At 40.2% G+C, this 16,647-nt stretch overlaps 2 protein-coding genes across 6 annotated transcripts in view; one reads left to right on the top strand and one right to left on the bottom strand.

Moving 5' to 3' along the window:
* Positions 1-7,825, bottom strand: part of MAP4K5 (mitogen-activated protein kinase kinase kinase kinase 5) — a 109,992-nt gene extending 102,167 nt beyond the window's left edge. For 2 of the 3 annotated variants that reach the window (XM_049612803.1, XM_049612804.1), the window contains exon 1: positions 7,626-7,825. In XM_049612803.1, coding sequence (XP_049468760.1) covers positions 7,626-7,733 — 108 coding nt within the window. In that variant the 5' untranslated portion in view covers positions 7,734-7,825. The remainder of the gene's footprint in view (positions 1-7,625) is intronic. The other variant, XM_049612806.1, reaches the window with a different exon arrangement.
* Positions 7,826-8,330: 505 nt separating this feature from the next.
* ATL1 (atlastin GTPase 1) overlaps positions 8,331-16,647 on the top strand; it is an 83,627-nt gene continuing 75,310 nt past the window's right edge. For 2 of the 3 annotated variants that reach the window (XM_049612810.1, XM_049612808.1), the window contains exon 1: positions 8,331-8,510. The gene's annotated coding sequence lies outside the window, so the exon portion shown is untranslated. The remainder of the gene's footprint in view (positions 8,511-16,647) is intronic. The other variant, XM_049612809.1, reaches the window with a different exon arrangement.

Below are 16,647 nucleotides of genomic sequence, written 5' to 3'. Positions count from 1 at the left end.
ACCCCATCCTAAGTTTTTGCCCTTAACCTTTCTAAATTTTCAATACCTCCCAAATTCTTTGTCTTGATTTTATTCCCTGTGGAATTCTGTCTCAAAATTCAGCAACACTCCTGGTCACTTGGGTGATAAAACAATCTTGAAGAATAATAACTGAAAAGCTATAATCATTCTCAATGGGAGAAAAAAAACAGAAGCAGTGGAAGAAACTGCTGGAAGAAGCAGTGGAAGAAGTCTGTCTCATTTCTTTTTCCTTTCATAGCTAAGCTGCTTCAAGGAGGGTTCTACATTCCCTTAACTTCCTTACTTATCATTCATACCTCAAATTTTACTTTTTAAAAAATTAATTTTAATTTTAATTCAAATATAGCCGACACACAGCATTAATTAGTTTCAGGTGTACAACATAGTGATTCAACAACTCTGTAAGTTATGCCATGCTCACAAATATAGCTATTGTCACCATATAACACTTTACAATACCACGGACCATGTTCTCTATGTTGTACCTTTCATTCCTATGATGTATTCATTCCATAACTGGAAGCCTGTACCTCCCACTTCCCTTTACCCATTTTGCCCATTCCCTTCCCCCACTCCCCCCTGGCAACCACCAGTTGTTCTCTGTTTTTACGGGTCAGTTTCTGCTTTTTTAATTTGTTTGTTCATTTTTCAGATTCCACATATAAGTGAAATCATATGGTATTTGTCTTTCTCTGTCTGACTTACTTCACTTAGCATAATATCCTCTAAGTCCATCCATGTCATCGCAAATGTTAAGATTTCATCCTTTTTATGGCTGAGTAATATTCCACTTATATACAGGTATGATATATACACACACATGTATGTATATATATATATATACATACATGTGTGTGTATATATAGTCTATCACATCATACTTACCAATTTATCTATCGATGGACACTTGGGATACTTCCATATCTTGGCTACTGTAAATAATGCTGCAATAAACACAGGTGTGGATATATTTTTTTGAATTAGTGTTTTCCTTTTCTTTGCGTAAATACCCAGTAGAGGAATTACTGGGTCATATGGCATTTCTATTTTTAATTTTTTGAGGAATCTCCATACTGTTTTATACAGTGGCTGTATCAATTTACATTCTCACCAACAAGTTCCTTTTTCTCCACATCCTTGCCAACATTTGTTATTTCTGTTCTTTTTTTGATATCAGCCATTCTGACTGGTGTAAGGTGATACCTCACTGTACTTTTGATTTGCATTTCCCTGATGATTACTGATACTGAATCTTTTGTTCTTAATCAACCCTTTCGATTCCTTACTTACACGACCACTATGTTGCTCACTCCTTCAAAACATATTGAACACATACTATCTGGGAGGGACTGTGCTAGGCTAGCTGATTCAACAGTAGATGCAAGATCCCTGTTCTCATGCAGTCTGAATAGAGCAGGAGATTGACAGCAACAATGATATGTGATGAATGATGAGTAAGAGGGTAAGAAATCATTCAGCAAATAAACATGACCTTATTTAAGGGACAGAAAAGGCCTCCCTGAAAATGCAGTTTTTAAAAACAAATTTAAAGAGAAGATAGGTGAAAAAGAAGAAGCGGCAAAGTATTCTAAGAAAAGGAAATACTATCTGCAAAAACCTGAAGGACAGACAGTAGAGTGCATATAAGGAACTGAATGAAATTCAGTATGGTTAAAATGTCAGGATAGGCAAGGTCTTAAAGTGTATTATATTCTAAGGCTGTACTCCATAGACAAAGAGAAGGAGAAATGACACAAACTTCAGATTTATATTTTTTGAAGATCAATATATTTTCCTTATTGCAGTCAGAGCAAAGGGGAACAAGAATAGATGCAGGAGATGACAGAGATCTTGATTTCTATGAAATTCTTGATTTCTTTTTTTTTTCTTAATGTTTATTTGTGAGAGAGAGAGGGAGAGAACATGAGCAGGGGAGAGAGGGAGACAGGATACAAAGTGGGCTCTGTGCCGAGAGTGGACAGCCTGATGCGGGGCTTGAACTCACCAACTGTGATAATATGACTGAGCTGAGGTTGGACACTTAACTGACTGAGCCACCCAGGCACCCCAAAACTCTTGATTTCTATGAAAAGTTTCTCTTTTGTTTGTTCTTTGTTTCTTCTCAGACACCTTCAATGTCATTTTCTTCTGCCACCTCTCTTAAGACTACAGCATTTCCTCAACTCTCCTATAAACTCTCTTGGGTGACCTCACCTATACTTCACAGGTACCACCCCATAAAGTGATGATGACTCCCAAACCTGTATCCCCAGTTCATCTCTCAAGTTCAGAGCTGCACTGTGCTACCATCTGTCAGACGTATCCACCTATCAATGTCATATGTTGAAAACCACACACAAGATCCAAACCCACAAATTTAGTATGTTCTAATTCTGTTGATGGCAGCAATATAGTCACCCAAATCAGAATTTTAAATGCCACTGATTACTTGTCCTTCCCCCAACTAATCACCAGGTAATTTTGATCATCTTCTAAATATGACTCATCCATCCCTTCCTTTTATCTCCAGTTCCAATGCCTAAATTTAGGCTTATATGAACTCTCATTTGGATAATTCAGTGACTGGTCTTTATACTTCCAGTAACTTTATCTAATCTATCCACTACACTGTGAGAGATTCCCTTCTACAGTGTTTTCTCAATTTATAGGAAGAAGTCCAGATTCTTTGACATAGGTCCATTATCTGGTCCTTTTCTGCCCCAAAATAGCCTGTGTTCTCCATCTATGACATCACTGCCAGATTTGGTCACTCCAAATCCCTCAAAATTCATCGTGGCTTCTCAAGATACCAGGTATTTGCACACACTATTCCCAGAGCCTGAAATATCTTTCCCATCTTGTCCACCTGAAAATCACCCTGCATTCTTTTAAAATCCAGTTAATGTCCTTTCTTCCGTTAATCCTCCCTGGTTCACGTCATACTTCTCTCTCCTCTCCTCCATTCCCCTATCCCCAGTAAAAACAGAGTTGGGTATTTCTTTGACTTCACTTCTCTATTGCACTTACCACATTATAACTGTTTATATGTCTGTTTTCCCAACTAAATTACATGTTCCTTGTTGACAGTGTACTTTCTCTTTCTTGTGTTTGGATCCCCATCCCCTAACATCCAATTGGCATTCAACAAATATTTCCAGAATAAATGAATCTATATACAATGGGATCCTGGAATATGTTTCAAAGTGCCTCATGCCTTTTCAGAATTGTGACTTCTGGCTTAAGGGAGAGAAAAGGAGGGCATATATAAAAGAGGGATTCACCACAGTGGACCCAGTTCACCCAGGACCCAGAAGAACCCATGGAAGTGATAAAACTACATGATAAAGATTTCCACACAAATTATACATTATTCATAATTGCAAAAAAATTATTTTAATTGAAAACAAAAATGAATCTTAGAAAGATTCACTAAATGGGTGTTTGTTCAACAGACCCTTTAAAAATAGATCCTTCAAAACTGTTATTTTTGGATAATATTTAATTACCAGGGAAAATACTAGCCATCCCAATTCAAGCAGAAAAAAGAGATACATTGCAGTCCTAATTTTATATAAATCATTTTTAGAAACATATTGGTTTAAAAATATCAGGAAAGGGGTCCCTAGGGGGCTCAGTCAAGCATATGACTCTTGGTTTCAGCTCAGGTCATGATCTCACTAGAGACTGAGCCCCACATCAGGTTCTGCACTGACAGCACGGAGCCGGCTTGGGATTCTTTCTCTCCCTCTCTCTTTGCCCCTCCCCAGCGCAAGCTCTCTCTCTCAAAATAAATAAATAAACTTAAAAAAACTAAACAAAAACAGGAAAAAAGCCAAAATAAACTATGTTGAATTATTAACAGCATTATCTCTGGGTAATTTTCTATAACTAATGTCATTCAATAATTTATTGAGCATCCATCTGTTATTACACAGTGATGAACAAGAGACATCTATTCCTGCCCTCCTGCAGCTAAACATGTCATACTTGTATAATCAATCAGAAAAAGCAATGCAGGTTAGAAAAATACATGGGCTTTAAATTTATATCCCACAAAAGATTAAAAAAAAAAAAAAAAAAGATTTCTAGACCTTCTCTGGAATGGAGGTTGGGAACAATTTCGATACAGAAATTTCGATAAAGACCACCACAATGGCTTGTACTGTTAACTACGAACTGTATCATGATGCTGTACTCTCTAGATCACTTGACATGTCTAGATCTTCTGTGGACAGAAGATAGTGAACACACTGTATCTCCAGACCTCTTCCTGCTGGCAGATTTAAATATTAACATTAATTACAAATAAAATTTGCCCAGCTTAAATTTAATCTTTATCCATCTTCCACCACATTTCCTTTCTCTTTTGTGTTTCTTCCCCCTGCACCATTTCCTGCTCTTGCCCTATTTATCTAAAAGAATACTTATCCTTTCAACCAGGGAATCGCCAGATTGAGCTCTCCCCTACTGGAGATTCTCAGCAAAGACAGGAGCTTCAGAGGAGATCCGTGTTTTCAAAGAATATATATATAATTCACAAAGATTCTCAAAGGTGTAGTCCTTCTAAAGTTCCTGCTTCCTAAGATACCTGCTTTTCCTGGCAAGAATAAAATCCTGCTCCAGATGGTTGCTGGAGCTGTAATATTTATGAAGAAAAGTACAAATAATACCTGACTACAACAGCAACTAATGTACCTTCATTACTCTTCACTGTTATTATTTTACTAACTTATATCACTGACTGAAAATACTTCTAAAACTTTCAAGGATTTTCAGTTCATCAGAAACAGAGTGATAAACAGCAAAATTGCTCTGAGCTCCAAAACTTCAGCACTACATCCCAAATGTTACATGTTTTTAGGAATATTAAGGAGTAAATACAAACTGACAAAATCCTGTAGGATTCAGAGAGCTGAAAAAGGATATGCTATGAAATATTCTTTCAGAAATATTTTTCCTAGAGAACTCAAATAATTGAAATTTGTACTAAAAATACATGGCAGGATATAATAGGAATTACAGAGAAACACAGAGTATTAAGTGCTAATTTAATGTTGTGATGTTGAAAGAATATGCCCAGACAATGAGGTGATAGAATTACTGATAGTTATTCATTCATTCATTTATTCATTCATTCAATCTTCAAATTTTTAGAAGCACTTACTCTATGCCAGCCAGACATAATTCCAGGTGCTGTTAGAAATAGAGCAGTGAACAAAACACATAAAACTCCTGCCCTCATTGAGTACATTAGTGGATTGAAACAGATAATAAACAAGAAGAAAATAAGTAAAAGATGTTACATGATAATTAAGTACAAGAAAAAAAAAGGAAAAAAAAGATGCAGGGTGTAAAAGCAAGGGGGGAAGGGAGCAAGCTGTGGCTGTCTGAGGAAAACATTCTGAGCAGAGAAAATAGGAAGAACACATAAAGACCCAAAGGTAGGAAGATGCTTATTAGGCATGTTTAAGGAAGAGCAAACAGGCCAGTGTGGCTAGAACAGAATGAAGAGGGGAAAGAGTAACAGATGAGGGGGGAGAGATAAGCAGGAAGGGCTGGGGATTCCTGGAGGAGCCTTTGAGTAAGGTTTTTGTGGACAGGTAAGATAGCAACAGGTGAAAGCGGGGGAGGGTGTTGGGAGGTGATTCCAGGTAATCAGAACAAAGGGAAACGAAAGACAAGGAACCAGGATTTTGAGCACGTTTAGCAATCAAAGGCTGCCCAAGCATGGATGAGTATAAGTGTGAGGGAGCACGAATGTGGGGAGGGAAGGAGATGGGGTGGGGCGAAGGGGGGTGAAGATGATATATGATAAATATTCAGTCACTGATCCTCTGTTTAGGAGCTATGGAAGAGAGACACAGGGCAGGGAGGCACCAGGCTACAGGACAAGCATTAGCTTTCCTTTTAATATAACCCTTTGCTTTTCCTGCAAGAATAAAATCCTGCTCCAGACAGTCGCTTTAGTTATTATACTTATAAAGAAAAAAGGTGGGGATCTTGAGATTTTTGTGGAGAAAACACTTTAAATTTTATTGTAGTAGAGAAAAAATATACAAGAACTGGAATTTAGACTATTTCGTTAATATGAACTAAATTCAACTGATCTCATAGTGAATCATAAAATGAAAATGACTAAAAAGTGGGACTGAGAAAGCAAGAAGGAATTTCAATTTTTCAAGAGCATTCCACAAAATGGCTAACCCATAGCTAAACAATGAAGAGTTAATTACCTCTAATTCTACATAAAGAAGAGGATTCTGTTATAATTATCCATTTTGAATTCAAAGGTATTCACAGAGCAAGAATTGGGACTTGCCTCACAGTTCAATACCCCATACCTAGTACAGCACCTAGTATAGAAAATTCAAATGCCCTTTTAATGAATAAAAAGCCTACCCATCACAGTCCATTTCAATAAAATGACATATACCATTTTGAATTGTTATTAATAGATTCATCATATACCATCATGAATTATTATTATTTATAGAATATTAAAAGCAGAAAAGGAGAAAAAAAAAAAAGGATGTTTTCTTTCCATTTTACCATCCATGCAAAACAACGACAAACCCCAGAGGAATCTACCAGTAAATCACCCATATGACACAGGCTATTTCAACTATATGCAGAGGTGTTGTCTGGAACAATGGGATAAATATCATGATTAAATCCAATAAACAAAGCTGTTACAAAATCAAAGGAAATTTCCCTCCATATATCCATATGAATTGCATTAACACTCCCTTTTTGGAAGAGAAAACAAAAAGCATATAAGAATGTGAAACGATCTCTTTCCTTTTAATCCTTCAAGAACTCAGTGTATTTAGGGAATTCAGCTTGCTTCTCTATGACTTTTCTTTAATCTCAAATTAAGAGTACCTTACCCTCCTGCCTGTTTCAACTAATGCAAAAGAGTACAATTAAAAAGACTTGGTCTTATCCCCTCTTGGTCGGGGATGTTATAAATCCCTGAGAGAGGAACTGCTAAAGTAGAAGAATAAACAAACAAACAAAAAAAAAACATCAACCAAATACAAATGATGAAACATCTAGCAGAAAAAGCAGAATTCTACATAGGATAATGTTTACGCACACGTCATTTTGCTCAGCATTAGACTACTTACAGTTAAACCAGACAGACCCCCTTTCACATGACTTTTTAAATCAAGCTCATCCATTTAAAAGTTTTCTTTAAATGCAAATGCCTAATGTCAATATGCTTTCCCATCGACTGTCTTTCAGGAAGCATTTTTCCATGCTAAGACTAGCATCCTCAACTGCAACTCTATATTCGAACTCCCCTCAACAACACAAACGAAAAAAGCTTTTATACTACCAAAAAAAAAAAAAAAAAAGGTACGACAGTGGGTTTTGAAAAGGTGTGTGGTTAGTTCTGCATGTTGTGAGCGATCAGAGCAAGCTATGACTAAAAGGCGCTCAGAACTGAGTAAAAAAGGAACCCCGACCCCTTCATCTCCAAGATGCAACAATAAAGGCATCCTCCCTACGCCTCCTACTTCGCTAGAAAGTAGCCGTACTCCCGGGAGCCAGCCGACCGCAGGAAAGGAGCCCGCCGCCGGGCCGGGCCGGGCCTGCCTCACCTTATAGACGTCTCCGTAGGTGCCGCTGCCGACCCTCTGAACGAGCTCGTAGTCCTGCTGCGGGTTCCGCCTAAGGATGTCCGCGACAGGCCGCAGCGGGGCCTCCATCTTCGCTCAGGGCCCGCGCCCCGCCGGTTCTGCCCGCGGCGCCCGGATCGATTCCCGCTAACGAGAACGAGCGGCGCCGCTTCCCAACATGGAGCCTCTGCCCGCAGCTCCGCCTGCACCAGGGACAAGCAAAGGCTACAACCCCGAGCGGCCCAGCCCCTTCCCTTCCGCCCCGCCGCGGGCCGCGGAGAAGCGGGCCTGGAAGGGTCCGCGGCGTCCCCGCAGTCCCGTTCCGGCCGCGGCCCTTCCCCCTCCCGGCCGCCCGCGAACCGCCGGGGCCTGGGGCTGGCTCGGCACCCGAGGGGGGCGGCCCCGCTCTTTGTTGAGCGCCGACCCGGGACCTACTTCCTCGCCGGCGTCCGCGTCCTGCTTCCCGGCGTCCGCCGGCCGCTCCAGGTCTTGCGCCGCCGCCTCCCGCCGCACCGCACGTCCTCTCGCAGGCGGCGGAGGCGCGTACCGCCGCCGCCGCCGCCGCCGCCGCACCACGTCTCCCACCCGGGGCTGCGTCACCGGGTGAAACGTTCCTGGCCAGCGTGGGTCGGCGCCCAGCGGCCCGCCCGAGCGCTCCGGCCGCGGGACCAGAGTGCCGCCCTGAGGCCTGCTCGGGACACGACACCCTCCGGGCCGGGCCACCGCGCCCCCCAGCACCCCCCACGGCCGGCCGCGTCCTTTCGGGGCCCAGCCTCTCCTACCCACTCTGAGGTTAGGCCCCCCCCCCCCCCCACGCTCACCCAGTGAGCCGACCGGCCTCTGCTAAACCGCCCCCAGTTCCGTCAGGTAAACTTGGAGGGTGACGGGTAGAGGGAGAAGGGTGGGCACGAGGGCAGCCTTTCCAGTTCAGCACGGGAAAGGTACCGAGGGCACTGGGCCAGAAGTTACCTGGCAGTGGGGCGCCAGGGAAGGAGGTGGGGGAGTGCCGGCTTAACTAAGCCGCGGCACACCCGACTGCACCTTCCTGTTTTGCAAACCATTCCCAGTGGTACCAGCTTGAGGCTGCACTACACAGCTGCGCAACCTGTCTTCTACTGAGTTTTTCCACATTTCTGAAAGCCTGAATTCCTAGGAAGTCACAGTGGCCTTTATCCCTGTTGGGCACACGCAGTGCGTTGCCCCGGGGATTGCTCCTTAGATTGGATGAGGAGTTCTTCAGAAGCTGAAACAAAATCAAGAGACCACGACCTGATTCTGGCTCTACTTCTTCCTCAGTAGGTGATCTGGGACAAGACATCGTAGTTGACAATATCTCAATATAATTATCTGCAGCTTGAAGAGGATAAGGTTTTGCATCTGACAGGCAAGCAAGTGTTTATGAGGCATTTTACGGGATTACAAAGAGGATTTTCAAATATAAGAAGTTGTAAAATACTTCACAGTGCATAAAATATGGAACAGGAGTTCAAGGAAGTAATTTGGCTGGTATTTCACAAGCTATTTTGCAGTTCTAGTTCCAGGGTTGTTTGGAAGGTAGAAATAAAGTTGCCAGGTTTATGTGTACTGGTAAAAATATTCCTAGAATCCAGTAGAGGTTTTGAACAGGAAAGCCAGATGAACACTCAGCCAGTGCATTTAGTAACTGAAAAATCACAAAAGAGCAAGTTACAGATGTTGGCTTGTGGTTTTGAACATCCAATTCAATTCTGTTCTTGGGCAATATACTCCTTGTTGATTGTTGTAATTAGTTGTATAATGTAGAAATTAAATTTACACCTTAACAGGACAAGGAATATATGTATTTTCTTGTGCTCCATGCACAAAGGGCACTTATTTAGGGAGTATAAGTAAGCTCAGACTTACATGCTCTATGGACAAAGCCTATGTGTTTGCTGCATTGAAAAAATTGTTGAAGAACAGTTCCTTCTTTCAAAGCTTCTTGGCACTTGTTTTGGTGGGCACATACTTTTGGCTTCAATGACTCAAAATCTTTTCAAATGTTCTATTGGTATCCTAGTACTTGTTTGCTGTCATAGATTCTTTTTTTTTCCCTTTGACCCTATAAGGGTTGATCCTATCTCTAGTCTGAAATTTATTCTTATTTATACTTGCATTATTCCAGAGAATTTGAGGCAGCATACAGAAAATACATATTATAACACAAGATAAAAGTAAGTAAAGGAAGAAATAGGTGTGATGTTAAAGAGAGGAGAAATAGGATACCAGAACAATGCAACAAATTGGCCAAAGTAGAGGGTTTTATAGTGTTTTTGAGATCACCACGAAGCAATTGGTCAAGAGAGGCACTTCTTGTGCTGATACTAAGACTTTAGAAAAGTTTACCTCATGGGCCTTCATAAAGTGGAAAATTTGAATTCCCAGTTTGAAACAAGGATAAATGTCTGATAATCCTTCAAGCATGTTATTCTTGAAACACAGTGTTTGATATGAATTGGGCAATAAAAAGTTTGAGGTCATAAGCTTCAACAAGACTCTGGAATGCACATGTTTTATGTTTCCAGCAATGGCAGATCCATATGCTTTGACCATCAACCCAGAGGTACATAGCATGGAAAAAGTTGAAATTCTACGTGGTGGTTAAAAAATGTGTCTGCTATAATCATTACTTGTACCACAATTGATGCAAAGAGGAAAACATTTGCTTTATTCTAACTCCAAAGGAATCTTAAGGATTTAAAAATAGTGGTTGAGTTCATTTAAACAAGATCAGTGAAATCATAGCTGGTGGGTTAAATATTACATGATTGGTAGAGAAATTCAAATTCAATTTCCATGAAATAAACATGTGGTATGTAAATTTAATCTTACCTCCTAAATAAGCACATAGTTTTAGTAATAAAAAATAATATAATAATAAAGAATAATAAAAAATTATAGCTAACAGGAATTTCTTACAAGCTACCCAGCTTTATAACAAGGTATGGAATAAGGAAAAATATGGCTTGGTAGGTCCTTCATCCCAGCCTCATTATCATATATTCTTTGTGTCTCCATAATGTCTTAAATGCAAATATCTTCCAGGTTTTACTCTTATCTACATAATAACCTGTAATGGTTTGCTCTCTGCTTTGTAGTGTTTTTCCATTCTGTCAAATTTCTTTAGTAAAATGCTGATTGTAATCTGTGGCTTCTGGTTTCAACTGGACATAAAATTTTTTAACTTCTACATAGGTAAGTTTCCCAATTACTATCCAAAACACAAAAGCTAATTAAAGCTCTCAAGTATGACAACAGATCACAAGGACAGTTTTTGTCTATGGAACATATAGGCTTATCTTATATGATCTCCTGATGAACCTTCCAGCATAAACTAGTTGCAAAATGTAACCCTGTGTGATTGAGCTTATTGCCCCATAGGTTTGTTAGATATAAATTAATTAAATTTTGGAAGACATCTGCCATAGTTATGATTTATATTTTCAAATAGTTAAACTATTCTTTTTGTTACTAATTAAGGTCAGTTGTCTATTGAGGCAAAAACCATGTTTTCAAAGCAGAAGAATTCTATCTTGTTCTGGATAGCAGTAGAACATGGATCTCATTCAGAATCAGTATCAGGTCATCATGATGGGAGTTTCAATAAAGAAGAGTTGGGGGCTCCTGGCTGGCTTTGTCAGTGGAGTATGCGACTCTTGATCTTGGGGTTGTAGGTTCAAGTCCCACGATGGGTGTAGAGATTACCTACAATCTTTAAAAATATAAATAAATAAATAAATAAATAAATAAATAAATAAATAAAATTTTAAAAATCAAAAAAGAAGAAGGAGGCAATGCACATCTCTTTTTAATACAGCTTGAATTGATCATCCAATATGTTAAAATGATGTTTTTAATTAACCTTGATTCCTAGGGTGGATTTTAGGTTTTTATGAGATTTGGTAGTAAGGTTCCTGTATTCAGGACAGCTTGGTCTTTTCTGCAAATTCAATAGCTAAGAAAAAACTATAAGTTATAAATAATCTTGTGTTGTTCCTTATTGATTTCCTCACAATATAATAAGTGTAATACTCAGAAGGGATGCCTAAAGTTTGCTTGCACCTTACATAATCTAGTGTTCTGAGAACCCCAAATGTATAGAAGAAACCACAGTGCCTGACTGTGGCCTTATCCTACAGCTGTATCACTCTTAAAGGATTCTAATAAGCTCTTTTTTTCTTTGCCCCTTTAAGACAAGGATGATAATGGCATTCCACTGTGGCTAGTCTCGGGGTGTTTCACTATCTCTTATTGGTTCCTTTAATTCCTTTAACCCTGTCCTCATTTTTATAAATAGTCCTTTCATTAGATTCTCTTTCTGTGCTATCTCTTTCTTGCCAGAACCCTGATTGATAGTTACAGGAATTGGAAGTAGCCTCAGGAAAGAAACCCTTGCTTTGTGGGATGGTATTACTCACATATCTGATGATTACCTGTATAAACTTCTTGCCATGAAAAATGAAACAATGGCACCACAATTGCTGAAATAACCATCAATAGTGGCATGAGACGGAGTGCTGATGGAAGCTGTAGCATTGGAAGACCAGTCTCTAGCACTTAGCTCCTTTGATAGTGATGATTGCTGAAATCATTGTGTCATTTTTTTCTGATTGCCTCTGGGAGAATATGTGAGGAAAAAAGACAAATGGCCTGAATTCCAAACTTAAGGCACGAGTAGAAAATCAAAAAGTTTATTTGACAGCCTTGAAGAAACCTTATTTCTCATGTAGCCGCAGGGAAGACATGGCTGAGAATCCAGCCCACGGCCTAATAGTAAAGGCTGTAGAGTTGCGATGTTAATTAAATGTGAGACCTAGATCTGTTATGCTAAGAGAGGAGTCCAGGTAGAGAAGTTGTTGGGACCCCACGACATAGAATGGGGGCATTTGGGTAGATATAAATGAGGCTGAGAACTTGAACAAGAGTTAGATTTCAAATAGGTGATGCGCATTAAGGAGTACACTGGTCATGATGAGTACCAGCTGTTGTATGGCAAGTATTGAATCACTGTACTGTACACCTGAAAGTAATATGACACTGTTAACTGGAATTTAAATAAAGCCTTAAAAAAAAGTTAGATTTCAGCACAGCCCTGGTGGAGAAGGACAAGACCTGTTCTTGGAGGAGAAAACTTGTGCACTGAAGAGTTACAGGATCTTGGCAAATACTTATCTATGTTTCAGGTTGACCTGAGAAGCTGGTGGTTTTTCTAAATGGGTTACTTGAAGCTGGTAATCTATGTGCTGAGATGCCAGAACTTCCAGGGCATACTTTAGAGGAATAAATCTGAAGACTTAGGGAGATGGGAATGTTGGACTTGCCCTATTATGTGCATCCTGCTTAGTAATGCTCTATCTGTACCATCCCTACAAGGACCCATAAAATTTACCTTTGTCAAGGCATTGAGTAGAGGGTCACAGCTATCCTTGAAAAATTCTTTGGTGGCTGTCTTAATTGGCTGGAGATGATAATGGAGATGCCACAATGAAATCAGGATCCATGATTTCAGTGGGAATATTGAGATCCTGGTAGAGGCCAGGTGGAAGATTCTTAAATGTTAAAGACTTGTTCAGCACAATTATGATAACCCTCAGGAAGAAGTGATAATCAGAGTGTTTGAAAGCAAGGATCTTTGATGGTGGTGTATGATCATCCGTGTTTAGGAATGAATGAAATTAACAGTCTACTTAAGTACTGCTTGCCATATGTAAGCAGAAAAATTCTAGGTCTGATGAGCAGAAACGTAACTCAAGTCACTGGTATGGTGATTCAATACATATCACCCAATTCTTTTTTTTTTTAAGTTTATTTATTTTGAGAGAGAGGGTGCGAGTGGGGGAAGGACAGAGAGAGGGAAAGAGAGAATCCCGAGCAGGCTCCTCACTGTCAGTGTGTAGCCCAACACAGGGCTCCAACTCGTGAACCATGAGATCATGACCTGAGCTGAGATCAAGAGTAGGATGCTTAACTGACTGAGCCACCCAGATACCCCCATATTTTTCAACTGAATCCAGTTCACAAGCCTAGATGGAGTCCCTTTGAGGGGGGAGCCTTGAGGAAGAAGCCTCATAGTTGTATTTCCACATGTGGAATTTTTACTAGAGCAAATCAGTATAGGCTTTGGCACCTAGAATGCAGCTATGGACTTGAAATCTAGAATGTGCTTTTCAATTCCCTTCAAAAGAAATAATCAGAAGCAGTTTGCCTTCATATAGCCGGGATAGCATTGTCATTGTCTTACATCAAGGCTATGTAAACACGTCAGTTGTAATATATCATTCCAGAGAGACCTTTGTTTCCTTGATATCCATTAGAACATCCTGCTAGTCTATTACCTTAATGACATGGTGCAAACCAGATAGATGAACTGGAAGTAGCAACTGCCCTAGATACCTTAAAAAGACCCTTCTATCAGAGGATAAGAAATACATCCAGGTCAGAGACCTGTGCCACAGTGAAATTTCTAACAGTTCAGTGGCATTATTGTGCTCCACCTCAAAAAACAATGCCCAGTCTTAGTTGGCCTGTTTGGATTTTGGAATCACCATACTGCATGTACTGCTCTCTGATCCATTTATCATGTAACCTATATGACTGCCAGTTTTTCATATGACTTGGAAAAACAGAATGCCCCACAGATGGTCCAAGTTGTGGCACAAGCAGCATGGATAAGGTTTGGAATAAGAACATGCTCTCATCTCTTGGCAACTATTCTCCATTTGAAAGGTAACTCTTGGCCTGCTATGAGGCCTTGGCAGAAACTAAACACCTGACTATGGCATACTAAGGGACTGTGTGATGTGAACTGCTCTTTAGGAACTTGGTGTTACCTAATTTACTGAATCATAAATTGAACACGGGCAGCAGAATTCATTGTCAAATGGAAAGGTATATGTACTGGGGTGGCCGGAGCTGATATAGAAGGCACGAGTAAATTACATGGACAGATTTCCTCTGTACCTGCCCCTACTTCTTTGCCACTTTTTTTTTTTTTTAACTTTATCTATGGGCTTGTGGTCATTTAACAGAGGAAGGAAAAACTTGGGCTTGGTTTATTAATGTTGTGCATTGTATCCAACTGGAAGCATATAGCCTCTGAATTATGCCCCTATCTGTAATGGGGTGGTCTTGAAAAATACAGATGAAGAGAAATTCTCCCTGTGGGCATAACTTTAAATAGAACATCTGGTTGCCCTCTTTGTTAGGAAGGCGAGCTGGCCTGAGGTATAGATCTATATTTATGTACAGTGGCTAGTAGGTGGGCCAATAACTTGGAAAGAAGAATATCTGAGATAAGGGAGTCAGTAGGAGAGGTAATACAGATGGATTCTCAAAGTGGGCCCAGAATGTGAAAATATCTGTGAACCACATAACTGCCCACAAGAGGGCATTCATTTCAATAATCAGGTTTACAAGAGATCTGTCCTATGGATGTCAGCCTCTACCTGGTCACCCAGTGGTAGTTCAGTGGTCCTATGTAAAAAAGGAATGAGGGCAAATGTGGGTTCAACAACATGGACTTCTACTTGCCAAGGATAATGTACTGGGGTGGCCGGAGGATAATACAGTTACTGCCACTTTGGAGCATTTAACCTGCTTATAACAGAGGCCATTGCAGAGACCCCAGTATGGTAGTATTCCCTAGATTAGTCAACCACCTGGTGGCAGTTTATTATACTAGATCCTTTCCATTATGGAGAGAAGAGGGATTCATCCTCATGGAAATAGTACATATTCCAAATACAGGTTTACCTTCCCTGCCTGGAAAGCTTTTTTACAAGTACCATAATCCAAGGATTTATAGAATGCCTTATTTCATCACCATGTATTACAGCATTAAATTTAAGCAAGAAACTCATTTTATTTTGAGGGAAGTATGTCAATGAAGTCATAACCACTGAATTAATTGATCTTACCTTAAACCCATCACTTAGAAGCAGCTAGTTTAAGGGAAGAGAGGAAAGGCCTGCTGAAGGATTGGTTGTGATACTGACTGGGAGATAACCCAGTGAGGATATGGGATAGGACTTAACCTATAGCCAATATATGTTGCCATCTAACCCACGTGCAGAATGTGTGGGTCTAGGAACCAAGGAGTGGAGTGGTGGCTCTTCCTACTACTAACAATTCACTTGAAGAATTTTTGTCTCTACAACTTTGTCTTTAAAACATTGGGCTTGGTGGATCTGAAGGCTCTGGTGCCCAAAGGAGAGATACTGTCCCTAGATAACTTAGTTACAGTTTCATTAAAGAGGAAACTGAAACTGTCACCTGGCCAATATGAGGTCTTTGGACTACGGAGGCAAAGGTTAGAGAGGGGATCATTGTACTGGTTGGAGTGATTGGTCCTCATTACCAAGGGGAATTGCTTGTTGCCCCACAAAGAGAATAGAAGGACTATGTCTAGGACCCTACGTGTGCACTAAGATACCTCTTGGTATTCACATGTCCAGTATTACTGAACAATGATAAACTGCAACAACCCAGTAAAGATAAGGCCACTAAAGATTTGGCCCCATGGAAATAAGTTTTGGGTCATCCCATCAGAGAAGATACTAGTGGAGGATAAGGGGAAAATGAAAGCTGTCATTATCACCTTGGGACTTGTGATATGTTCTCTTCTCATTATCAGAACCACAATTTTGTTGACCTTTCCTGTGTTGCTATGTCTGTCAGATGAGACTGAGACCCTCCCTATGCTAGGGGATAAATCTTGATTGGCCTAGCCTCACTTCTGTTAATAAAGGGATGGCTTAGGCTTGACAATTCTAGATAATAACACATAGAAAAAGTCTATGGGAGTGCTTTTAACAAGGTACACAAGGCACAGACATACCTTTTTCTGTTTCTAGACATGGCTACTCACTTCTAATGACTGGAATGGCAGATGCCATTTTGGGACCATGATAGGAGCCCACATTAGAAAATAAGTCCACATATTAAGGATGGTAAAGTGCAACCTTGGTCCTTGTGGTGAAGTCTGCTG

The sequence above is a fragment of the Panthera uncia genome, assembly GCF_023721935.1.
Source record: "Panthera uncia isolate 11264 chromosome B3 unlocalized genomic scaffold, Puncia_PCG_1.0 HiC_scaffold_1, whole genome shotgun sequence".
Taxonomy (NCBI): Eukaryota; Metazoa; Chordata; class Mammalia; order Carnivora; family Felidae; genus Panthera; species Panthera uncia.
This window is presented reverse-complemented; position numbering and strand designations above follow the sequence as displayed.